The 12,537-nt window shown below is 33.3% G+C and overlaps 3 protein-coding genes across 9 annotated transcripts in view; 2 read left to right on the top strand and 1 right to left on the bottom strand.

Annotated features, from left to right (window-relative positions):
* LOC123880598 (activated Cdc42 kinase-like) overlaps nucleotides 1-1,907 on the bottom strand; it is a 28,719-nt gene extending 26,812 nt beyond the window's left edge. For all 5 annotated transcript variants that reach the window (XM_045928788.1, XM_045928790.1, XM_045928789.1 and 2 more), the window contains exons 1-2: nucleotides 1,772-1,907; nucleotides 1,615-1,693 (exon numbers count right to left, since the gene is read on the bottom strand). In XM_045928788.1, coding sequence (XP_045784744.1) covers nucleotides 1,615-1,693; nucleotides 1,772-1,781 — 89 coding nt within the window. In that variant the 5' untranslated portion in view covers nucleotides 1,782-1,907. The remainder of the gene's footprint in view (nucleotides 1-1,614; nucleotides 1,694-1,771) is intronic.
* The window catches only part of LOC123880600 (neuronal calcium sensor 2), a 99,242-nt gene that overhangs the window by 2,135 nt on the left and 84,570 nt on the right, over nucleotides 1-12,537 (top strand). The window contains exon 1 of one of the 2 annotated variants that reach the window (XM_045928799.1): nucleotides 8,360-8,730. The exons of the other annotated variant lie outside the window; for it this stretch is intronic. The gene's annotated coding sequence lies outside the window, so the exon portion shown is untranslated. Of the gene's footprint in view, nucleotides 1-8,359; nucleotides 8,731-12,537 lie in introns of those variants that run through there. 2 annotated transcript variants of the gene reach the window in all.
* LOC123880599 (neurocalcin homolog) overlaps nucleotides 8,123-12,537 on the top strand; it is a 101,052-nt gene continuing 96,637 nt past the window's right edge. Inside the window, exon 1 of one of the 2 annotated variants that reach the window (XM_045928795.1) lies at nucleotides 8,123-8,298. The gene's annotated coding sequence lies outside the window, so the exon portion shown is untranslated. The remainder of the gene's footprint in view (nucleotides 8,299-12,537) is intronic. The other variant, XM_045928794.1, reaches the window with a different exon arrangement.

The raw sequence follows: 12,537 nt of genomic DNA, 5'->3' as shown, positions 1-12,537 counted from the left end.
CTAAACTAATGACGCGATTTTAATTTAGTTTTTTTTGTTTGAAAGGTGGCTTGATCGAGAGTGTTCTTAGCTACAATCCAAGAAAATCGGTTCAGCCGTTTGAAAGTTAGCAGCTTTTTTCTAGTTACTGTAACCTTCACTAGTCGGGGGTGTTATAAATTTTTAATTCACACTTGTTAATTAAGCAAATTTTTTTGTTGCTGGTATTACAAAACAAAGATAGGCATGCAAGTTACAAAGTATTGATAGATCAGGACTTTAGTTCACAGGCATGTTTACATAAAGATTGTTTAAAAAAGTTAGATAATATTGTTATGACTTAAAGATGCTGATGTGAATTCACAGGGCATGAATTCCTGTATGAATTTGATATTATCACTGTTTATATTATCCCAGGAAGTTACAACTACTATAAACATTATACTATAAACATTGGTTTAGGTTACATAAATCTTTTTCTCACAACTGAATCTCTAAGTTCATATTTGAAGACAGATTTAGTAAGGATTTCATAGCAATATGGTAAAAAAGAAACCCTAATGGTTTGACTAAGTCTGTCTGTCTGTCATACCTGCTTATTTCACTAACGACTAATGCTGACATGAAATTTGGAAATTCTTGGTAGAGAAGTTTGACTCGCACTAATTAGTCAGTGGTTTTGCCACCCTACTTTTAAAACCTTAACCGGCCAAGTGTGAGACAGACTCTCGCACCAAGGGTTCTGTACAACAGAAGATGTAAACTGTAAGAATGACTTTTGTTAAGGAACCGCAAAACTTGTTTGTAGAGATTCATTGTTGCTATTTAAAAAAAAACTATGATAATTACAGAGCTGGTTTTGTTTTTCCTGTAAGTAAAATACATAATACATAAATTTGTTTTGACCATGATATTTTCAGATTTTTGATTGGTAAACTTCAGAGATAAGGGGGAGGGAAATATTGTTATAAATATTGTGCACATTCAATCAAAAATTTTATTTAAATAAAAATTTTCGTATTTCAATTTCTATTACATGGTGCAGCATAGCATAAATTAGTTTATTCAAAAACTTTTATAGATATTTGATTATGGCTCAGCACAGGCATGGTGTCTTAAGAATCCTGTAACATGCTGTTTAAGGGACAGAAAAAAAATTGGCAATCAAATCCTTCTAACTTTCCATCAAATTTTTCTCTCTTTGATAATTGTTTAGGTAGGTATATTTCAGGTAGGTATATAGGTAAATTGACAGACATATGAACATGACATATTAGCTCCAACCACTGGGTTTAGAAATTAGGATTTGGTTGGTTTGCTTGAAGAAAGGATTTTAGAAAATTCCACTTATTAAAGAGGGGTTAAGGTGGGGTAAACCTAAATATATATAATTTTGTATAATAAAAGTTATTTTTGTGACAAGCTTAAAACAATAAGAAGGTACTTAATAAATTATTATTAGGAATAGAACAGTCGCTTATTCAGCCTTTAGAAAAAAACCTTATGCACTTGGGATAATCAATAAATCGGTACATGCGCTGCATATGCATATAAACACTAGTACGAAAAAATAAAATTTGCTACATATTAATATGTATTATGTTATAATTAACCTTCGCCAAATAACCTACCTACCTAAATAATTCATAATACTGCTGAAGCTCTGCTTCTTCGAGGAAATCTCTCAAGTTCTCTTGATCGTCAGCGATGTTGTCTAAAAATAAAAAATAAATATCGTTAGATACCAAAGGAACCGCCACTAAAAAACTTTAATACCTTAATAATCACTTACCCATGATCATAGAAATGAAATACAAAAACGAAATTCAGAAAATCCTACATAAAAATAATAAAAAAGTTCGACACGTAGCATCCCTACTAATCTGTGGCTACTCACTACCACCGACCAGTAACAAAAGCTCACTACATAAAGAGTATATAAACACTACTGTCACTACATAGGTAACAGATGATACTTCGCCAGCTAGATGACAGCACAGATTACATTATGTAGGTATATAATGGAAATGTCAGCTAAGCTTTCGTAGAGGCGCCATCTGTTTCTAATATTAGTAACTATTGTATATGATTTTTTTTATGACTTGGATACCAGTCTTTTAAGGACAACTATTTAAAATAGTCATATTTTGTACAATATAAAGCAACTAAGAATAAGACTAAAGAGAGAATTTGATTCATAAGTAGTAATAAACGAAGAAAAACAAATATTAAAAACAATTATTAATGTTTTTTTTAATGTACATTTTTTAAAGCGATAAATAAGTACACTAAATTACTTGTCTATTGCATAAAACCCACATTTTTCGTATTAAATCTTACAATTACCTACTCACATAGCTAAGTATAAATATTTTTACTTTTTCAATTATTGTTTAAAATACCTGATGTTTGAGAACGATTTATGTTTCAATAATGGTTTTTTTTCATTTTGGTGTTGTTTATTTTTTTCTCTCACTGTACAGGTTATTCTAACAATTTCAAGTTCCTAGCGTCTTGGAAAGAAAAAAAAAGAAGCCTATTGCAAAATTATTGAATGGAGCAGACAAATTAACACTAAAAAATTTCAAGCCTCTAGCTTATTAGAACGTGTATCTGGGCCTAGTAACCTCATCACTGTTGGCGTACCCTACCTAGCCTTCACTGGTGGAGTTACTAAACCTATATGCGACGTAAGCTTGGTACCTGCGAAGCCGCATCCTGAAGAATAATGAAGTCGAATAAAAGAATTTAATTAATGTTTGTTTTAATGTACATTTTTTAGAGCGATAAATAAGTACACTAAATTACTTGTCTTACAATTACCTACTCACATAGCTAAGTATAAATATTTTTACTTTTTCAATTGTTTAAAATACCTGATGTTTGAGAACGATTTATGTTTCAATAATGGTTTTTTTTCATTTTGGTGTTGTTTATTTTTTTCTCTCGCTGTACAGGTTATTCTAACAATTTCAAGTTCCTAGCGTTTTGGAAAGAAAAAAAAGAAGCCTATTGCAAAATTATTGAACGGAGCAGACAAATTAACACTAAAAAATTTCAAGCCTCTAGCTTATTAGAACGTGTATCTGGGCCTAGTAACCTCATCACTGTTGGCGTACCCTACCTAGCCTTCACTGGTGGAGTTACTAAACCTATATGCGACGTAAGCTTGGTACCTGCGAAGCCGCATCCTGAAGAATAATGAAGTCGAATAAAAGAAGTTAATTAATGTTTGTTTTAATGTACATTTTTTAGAGCGATAAATAAGTACACTAAATTACTTGTCTTACAATTACCTACTCACATAGCTAAGTATAAATATTTTTACTTTTTCAATTGTTTAAAATACCTGATGTTTGAGAACGATTTATGTTTCAATAATGGTTTTTTTTCATTTTGGTGTTGTTTATTTTTTTCTCTCGCTGTACAGATTATTCTAACAATTTCAAGTTCCTAGCGTCTTGGAAAGGAAAAAAAAAATCCTATTGCAAAATTATTGAACGGAGCAGACAAATTAACACTAAAAAATTTCAAGCCTCTAGCTTATTAGAACGTGTATCTGGGCCTAGTAACCTCATCACTGTTGGCGTACCCTACCTAGCCTTCACTGGTGGAGTTACTAAACCTATATGCGACGTAAGCTTGGTACCTGCGAAGCCGCATCCTGAAGAATAATGAAGTCGAATAAAAGAATTTAATTAATGTTTGTTTTAATGTACATTTTTTAGAGCGATAAATAAGTACACTAAATTACTTGTCTTACAATTACCTACTCACATAGCTAAGTATAAATATTTTTACTTTTTCAATTGTTTAAAATACCTGATGTTTGAGAACGATTTATGTTTCAATAATGGTTTTTTTTTCATTTTGGTGTTGTTTATTTTTTTCTCTCGCTGTACAGATTATTCTAACAATTTCAAGTTCCTAGCGTCTTGGAAAGGAAAAAAAAAATCCTATTGCAAAATTATTGAACGGAGCAGACAAATTAACACTAAAAAATTTCAAGCCTCTAGCTTATTAGAACGTGTATCTGGGCCTAGTAACCTCATCACTGTTGGCGTACCCTACCTAGCCTTCACTGGTGGAGTTACTAAACCTATATGCGACGTAAGCTTGGTACCTGCGAAGCCGCATCCTGAAGAATAATGAAGTCGAATAAAAGAAGTTAATTAATGTTTGTTTTAATGTACATTTTTTAGAGCGATAAATAAGTACACTAAATTACTTGTCTTACAATTACCTACTCACATAGCTAAGTATAAATATTTTTACTTTTTCAATTGTTTAAAATACCTGATGTTTGAGAACGATTTATGTTTCAATAATGGTTTTTTTTCATTTTGGTGTTGTTTATTTTTTTCTCTCGCTGTACAGATTATTCTAACAATTTCAAGTTCCTAGCGTCTTGGAAAGGAAAAAAAAAATCCTATTGCAAAATTATTGAACGGAGCAGACAAATTAACACTAAAAAATTTCAAGCCTCTAGCTTATTAGAACGTGTATCTGGGCCTAGTAACCTCATCACTGTTGGCGTACCCTACCTAGCCTTCACTGGTGGAGTTACTAAACCTATATGCAACGTAAGCTTGGTACCTGCGAAGCCGCATCCTGAAGAATAATGAAGTCGAATAAAAGAAGTTAATTAATGTTTGTTTTAATGTACATTTTTTAGAGCGATAAATAAGTACACTAAATTACTTGTCTTACAATTACCTACTCACATAGCTAAGTATAAATATTTTTACTTTTTCAATTGTTTAAAATACCTGATGTTTGAGAACGATTTATGTTTCAATAATGGTTTTTTTTCATTTTGGTGTTGTTTATTTTTTTCTCTCGCTGTACAGGTTATTCTAACAATTTCAAGTTCCTAGCGTCTTGGAAAGAAAAAAAAGAAGCCTATTGCAAAATTATTGAACGGAGCAGACAAATTAACACTAAAAAATTTCAAGCCTCTAGCTTATTAGAACGTGTATCTGGGCCTAGTAACCTCATCACTGTTGGCGTACCCTACCTAGCCTTCACTGGTGGAGTTACTAAACCTATATGCGACGTAAGCTTGGTACCTGCGAAGCCGCATCCTGAAGAATAATGAAGTCGAATAAAAGAAGTTAATTAATGTTTGTTTTAATGTACATTTTTTTAGAGCGATAAATAAGTACACTAAATTACTTGTCTTACAATTACCTACTCACATAGCTAAGTATAAATATTTTTACTTTTTCAATTGTTTAAAATACCTGATGTTTGAGAACGATTTATGTTTCAATAATGGTTTTTTTTCATTTTGGTGTTGTTTATTTTTTTCTCTCGCTGTACAGATTATTCTAACAATTTCAAGTTCCTAGCGTCTTGGAAAGAAACAAAAAGAAGCCTATTGCAAAATTATTGAATGGAGCAGACAAATTAACACTAAAAAATTTCAAGCCTCTAGCTTATTAGAACGTGTATCTGGGCCTAGTAACCTCATCACTGTTGGCGTACCCTACCTAGCCTTCACTGGTGGAGTTACTAAACCTATATGCGACGTAAGCTTGGTACCTGCGAAGCCGCATCCTGAAGAATAATGAAGTCGAATAAAAGAATTTAATTAATGTTTGTTTTAATGTACATTTTTTAGAGCGATAAATAAGTACACTAAATTACTTGTCTTACAATTACCTACTCACATAGCTAAGTATAAATATTTTTACTTTTTCAATTGTTTAAAATACCTGATGTTTGAGAACGATTTATGTTTCAATAATGGTTTTTTTTCATTTTGGTGTTGTTTATTTTTTTCTCTCACTGTACAGGTTATTCTAACAATTTCAAGTTCCTAGCGTCTTGGAAAGAAAAAAAAAGAAGCCTATTGCAAAATTATTGAATGGAGCAGACAAATTAACACTAAAAAATTTCAAGCCTCTAGCTTATTAGAACGTGTATCTGGGCCTAGTAACCTCATCACTGTTGGCGTACCCTACCTAGCCTTCACTGGTGGAGTTACTAAACCTATATGCGACGTAAGCTTGGTACCTGCGAAGCCGCATCCTGAAGAATAATGAAGTCGAATAAAAGAATTTAATTAATGTTTGTTTTAATGTACATTTTTTAGAGCGATAAATAAGTACACTAAATTACTTGTCTTACAATTACCTACTCACATAGCTAAGTATAAATATTTTTACTTTTTCAATTGTTTAAAATACCTGATGTTTGAGAACGATTTATGTTTCAATAATGGTTTTTTTTCATTTTGGTGTTGTTTATTTTTTTCTCTCGCTGTACAGGTTATTCTAACAATTTCAAGTTCCTAGCGTCTTGGAAAGAAAAAAAAGAAGCCTATTGCAAAATTATTGAACGGAGCAGACAAATTAACACTAAAAAATTTCAAGCCTCTAGCTTATTAGAACGTGTATCTGGGCCTAGTAACCTCATCACTGTTGGCGTACCCTACCTAGCCTTCAGTGGTGGAGTTACTAAACCTATATGCGACGTAAGCTTGGTACCTGCGAAGCCGCATCCTGAAGAATAATGAAGTCGAATAAAAGAATTTAATTAATGTTTGTTTTAATGTACATTTTTTAGAGCGATAAATAAGTACACTAAATTACTTGTCTTACAATTACCTACTCACATAGCTAAGTATAAATATTTTTACTTTTTCAATTGTTTAAAATACCTGATGTTTGAGAACGATTTTTGTTTCAATAATGGTTTTCTTTCATTTTGGTGTTGTTTATTTTTTTCTCTCGCTGTACAGGTTATTCTAACAATTTCAAGTTCCTAGCGTCTTGGAAAGAAAAAAAAGAAGCCTATTGCAAAATTATTGAACGGAGCAGACAAATTAACACTAAAAAATTTCAAGCCTCTAGCTTATTAGAATAAGAATATTAGAAGTAGGTCTGCATCCACGCTGAATTTTACTTAAAGGAGGGGCAGGAAAAAAACTTAAATATGGTAGTGTCTGGCCAAAGTGAGTAAGAAGATAATCTTCGACGTGCTGTATTTTGTGTGCAAAGGGAAGATAGATGGTCTTCTTTAGGTTGTATCTGGACTTGGTAACTCCACCACCGTTAGCATGTCCTTACTTGCGTGGGTAAAGTTTCATATCCAGTTCCAGTCTATATTTTCAAGTCGCCAACTCATGGGGATGAAGTTTTTTTTGACGTGACAACGTCTTATAATTAGATAGAGCCGGCTGCACGCACGAAAAAACATGACTCATGCGGCGTTACCTCGCTCTGAGGCGTTCCATGTAAGGCTTGAAGTGCAAGCGAGAGCGCGGAACGAGCGACAAAGAAGCACAATCGGCCTTTGTTGTCACGTTCAACTATCGTCAGTAAACCGACTTTACAGACAACCAATTTTTATTTATTCTTTTACTTGCAAATTGAACAGCTATATAATATTAGGTGGGTAGTAATATAAAGAAAAAAGCTTCAAGTCGCCAGCTCATCGGCAAGTTAGTTCAAAATCGATTACAAAATTTATAAACGAGACAAGAAAGCGAGTTATATTGCATTAGATGATGCCCGCAGATTCGCCCGCGTGGATTTAGGTTTTTAATAATCCCGTGGAAACTTTTGATTTTCTCCAGGACTCGGTAGCCTCTCCCTTATAGTCCGTTCCCGGGATGCAAGGTATTTCTTTCGTAAAACATTTAAACGGATGATTCTTTATAAATCCTGTGGGATCACCAGGATTTAGGAATACGATTCCTTACAACCTCAGAATTGAAGAGTTGGATCCTCGAGGTCAACGACAAAGTCTTTACTTGATAAAAATACCTTCAATATCAATTTTATAACTGACAGTTTCTAAATTCCATCAGCTTTGGTGGTCAGATCCCCTGCAGCATCAGGGGATCTGACCGCCACAACAAACTAAAATTAAAAGCGGAATCAATCGAGCGAATTAATTTTGCGTTGTCATGTGTTAGTTTCATCTAGGTTTTTTTAAATTTTAAATCGCTAAGTCATCGGGAAGTCAGTTTAAAATTGATTTTTCCGAAGAAAAAAACTCACAAATATTTAGACACAAAAGTTCCAGCGCCGGGGTATGTTTAAAATTTCAATTCATTGGAAAATTCATTTAAAATCGAAGTATCGAAGAGACTATGTGTTGAAAAAAAAAAGTTCAAAATGGTTTTTTTTCCTGGTAACATTTAAACCTACTTTGCAAATATGGCGTACATTTCTACAAAATGCAGTGGTAGTTAAATTTATACAGTTGTCAATTCTGAATTTTAAATAAAAAGACATGTATCTAGGATAAGACTCATCTCTGTGAAAAAAACGAAGTTTTAACGTGAAATGTGAATATTACGCAATGTAGGTAAAAGGAAAAAAAATATATTTATTACTTGCGAATCAAAATCATTACTTTTACGTCTTAAAAATATTCTTATTTCATAAATAATTACCTATTGTTTTCTACAACAACAATGTTAAGTATAACATTTGTTTACTGAGTACCTGTTTCGTCAAGACATAATACAATTAGTTTTTCACAAGTTATTTGCTAGATATTTGTAAGCATGTATTAAAATTTTGGTTATTATTGTGTTGTAACTTCATACACATGCTGATTGTTATTTGTAAGGAATTGATATTTACTAGTGTTGTTAAAATAAGTAGAGTTTTAAGTACCTATGTTTTGTAATGCAAGATGACATTAAAGACTTTAAGATAGGTGAACTATGACAGTTTAAGTATAATGTGTGTTCCAAGTGTGGAAATGGGCTCAATCAACATACAGCTGATACAGGTGAGAAAATGTTTATTTATCAGACCAATATCATATAAGTAAATAATACTTACAAAATTGACTCTTTTTTTATAGGTAAGTAATGTTCACAATATTGACACTTTTCCACCAAACCTGACATATTCAGATTTCCTATATATTCAGTTATTTCAATCAAGTTTACTTAATGGTTTAGTACTTAAATGGTTACTACTTACTTATTTACTTAGTGTGTAAATCTGTAATTATTCTCTAATTATGATATTTCAAGTTACATGGATATTATGTAATATCTCTCGTTAATAATTGTTAAAACAATCTTCACATTTCAATAATGAAGTTCAGTTGGTAACCATAATTTACTACTTTTCTACCTTTAGTCATTACTGTAATACTTATATTGTAAAGTATACTTGAGAACACTAAGGCAACCTATAGAGCACATTTTGACTTTGATCAGACTTAAAACACTGTTAAAAGAAGACAAGGTTATACCGCTGGCATAATTCTGTCTTGTTTTAACTGAAACTTAAGTCTAAGCAAAGTCAAAGTCTATAGATTTCAACCTAAGTATTACATTGATTCATAAAGTGGTTCACCTGCAATTATGACCTCTCATCCAATTCGTTCGGACCTACTCCAAATTAAGCAAGTTGGCCCTGTCTATCAGCAGAATTTTGGCAAAAAGTTTTTGCAGGGAATAATCAGACAGGCCTTCTCTTTCTTTTGCAGGCAATAGTTATTAATTTTGTTTCTTACTTGACTACTGATACTTAAGTAACTAATATTATTTTTGTTTGGTTCAAGGCCATCATACACAATAATATATATTACTAGCCGATGCCCGCGACTTCGCCCGCGTGGATTTAGGTCTTTCGAAACTCTTTGATTCTCTTTGATCTTCTTCGAAAGGGAACTCTTTGATTTTCCGGGGTAAAAAGTAGCGTATGTGCTAATCCAGGATATTATCTATCTCCCTTTAAAATTTCAGCCAAATCCGTCCAGTAGTTTTTGCGTGAAGGAGTAACAAACATACACACACACACACACATACAAACTTTCGCCTTTATAATATTAGTAGTGTTATTATTTGTGAATTTGAAGTAAGCAGTTATGTACATTTTAGTTAATAAATAGACAACATATGATAGTCATAGATTAGACGACAGATGGAATAGTGGATAGAGATTTATTTGGCTTTGCAAGTTCACCCAAGTAAAATCAGAGGACTTTTTTTTGGTTGCTCAAATGTTATAGAAATAATGTTAATAGCTTGTTATTCATATCACAGATCAAGCGATAAGATCCTATTAGCATTTTATTTAATGTCATTGTCATAGGTATCATAAATGAATGAACCCTCAAGTTCAACCAAGCATATTTTACTACCGCGAATAATAATAGACATCTCATCTAACCCTTAACAATAAAATATTTTCTTCTTCTTCTTTTTGTCCTGGATTTCTTTTCTGTAGTTAGATGGTATTCTTCATAGTACACAAGGATGGTGGTGCAGCATCTCATGAATCATGAATCTCTCTAAAACCCAAGTAGACCAGATCGGCAAGGACTTTAAAGTTGCTGGGGAGTCAAAGTATACTTCTCGTTGGGCTGATACACCACTCTTTTTAAGTAGTAGGTGTTTGGGTGTCTTTTCTCTTTCAATACCACTTGCTCTACATAGAGATCTGGCGGTAATGGAGAGCTGTTTGTTTAATCTTATAGTGTGTACAACTATTTTAAATTTTCCACATTTTAGTTGTAACTAAGTACACTGGTTCCTCAGTAAGGCATTGCTTGGGGTCTTGCCTCCTTCGTTTGTCTGCAATCTGTAGTAGGTATTTGCCCATAATTGAGCACAGTGTTGCCTGAAGAATTTTGTTTTCGCTGAAGCTGTTGGAACGATCAGTTCTGTCTACTGTGGAGTTCAGTGTTCAACAATGAATGTTAGCCTCAGAGTTCATTTGACATTGGTTCTACATTGCTGCATCATTGAGTGATATGAAAATAATTTTTCGTAGAAAACCTTCAATGCATTGAAAATGAATGTCAAATGAGCTCTGTCTATCTGTTAGACACTGAGTTAGCAAATTATCCCGCTGATTCCGCCAATTTTACGTATGGGGCTCGCCGTGCTAATACGTTGGCTGCGTCTTGACTTGTGTTTCCTCTTTGTGCTCTACCTAGCACCGCAGTGAAACGTAGTAGTTTGATTCAGTTAGTGTTTTTAACCCCCGACCCAAAAAAAGGGGTGTTATAAGTTTGACGTGTGTATCTGTGTATCTGTCTGTGGCATCGTAGCTCCTAAACGAATGAACCGATTTTAATTTAGTTTTTTTTTGTTTGAAAGGTGGCTTGATCGGGAGTGTTCTTAGCTATAATCGAAGAAAATCGGTTCAGCCGTTTGAAAGTTATCAGCTCTTTTCTAGTTTTCTTATAGAGGTTTTGTGTAGGGGGTTGTTTAAATTTTGAGTTATAATGTATAGCTTTTGTCTAGGGCGTTATTATTGATATTGATTATAAAGATGTCTGTTGACCGTACCATTTCGCTCGAAAAACTAATAAGTCCCTACCGAGAGCGTAAGTGACGCGTAAAAAATGCGTTTTTGGACGTAACATAAAGCTAACTGTTCTTGTTATAAAATAATCTGCAATAAGGTGGTTCAATAGAAGCACCTTAAAACATTTGGTTAAAGTCCTTGAGTAGAGACCGCGTTTAAGCAAGCGTAGTGTGAGACGCCCTCCAGCACGATGGACCGACGATATAAAGCGTCTGGCGGGAAGTGGCTGGATGAGGAAGGCTGAGGACCGGGTGTGGTAGCGCTCTTTAAGGAAGGCCTATGTCCAACAGTGGATTTCCACAGGCTGATGATGATGATGATGATGATGATCTCGTTTAGTTTAAAAGGACCCGCCGCCCTTTCAAAATCACTGACGAGGTCCTCGGCTTCGCCTTATCCTTCCAATATTACTCAATTTGTCTATTTCTGTACCTGGACTGTAATGTACCTACTACTACCTTATGGGGAAATATTACCATAATTATGTGTAATTTTTTATCTGCAATAATTAACTATTCCTCGAGTTGGTTGCGTGCATGTAGCACATTTAATCTTTATTGTAATTTCCGTGGTAAAGGCAGCTCCATTTGGTTGGCGGCGGATACGGAAATGCGAATTCCTGCTATGTATATGTATTACCTAAGGACCTTACTTACCCAAGAATATTTATGATGACGTATTTGTTTGCTAGTAAGTAGGTAGCTTAACATGCATATCTATTCTTTCTTATTCTAAGTAATTAGTAAAAAAAATTACTAAGCAAGTTCTGTATCAAATAAATAACTTGTATGTTTTGCAAATTTAAATTGGAGGGAGCATTATTATCGATATAGAGCCCAAAAAAGCTTTTTTTTAATTGATTTTTGTACCTCAAGAGTACGTTTGAGTCCTCTACGCTTGTACGTCCTCAGGGTTAACATTTAGGATAATTATTTTTATTCCAAAACGCAATAGAGTTCTTTTCGGCTAGAGAATTAAATATTTTGTTTTAGTTTTTCATAAGTAAAAATGGGAATTAAATATTATTTTCTTAGTTAGCAAGAACTTAGTGAGTGTCTTTATTAATATCGTATCAATATCCAATAGGTAGCTAGTACTGTTGACAATGTTATTCATTAGTGTTGTTGAAAATTAAATAGATATAAATAAGCTCTTAAACAAGCCAACAAGCTCACCCTAAAAATAAACTCAAGTGTGATGTCATATAACAAGTGGTACACATTGGTCTATACGCGACTGACTATGACATCAGTTTTGTCTGCCATTA

The sequence above is a fragment of the Maniola jurtina genome, chromosome Z (assembly GCF_905333055.1).
Source record: "Maniola jurtina chromosome Z, ilManJurt1.1, whole genome shotgun sequence".
NCBI classification, from domain to species: Eukaryota; Metazoa; Arthropoda; class Insecta; order Lepidoptera; family Nymphalidae; genus Maniola; species Maniola jurtina.
This window is presented reverse-complemented; position numbering and strand designations above follow the sequence as displayed.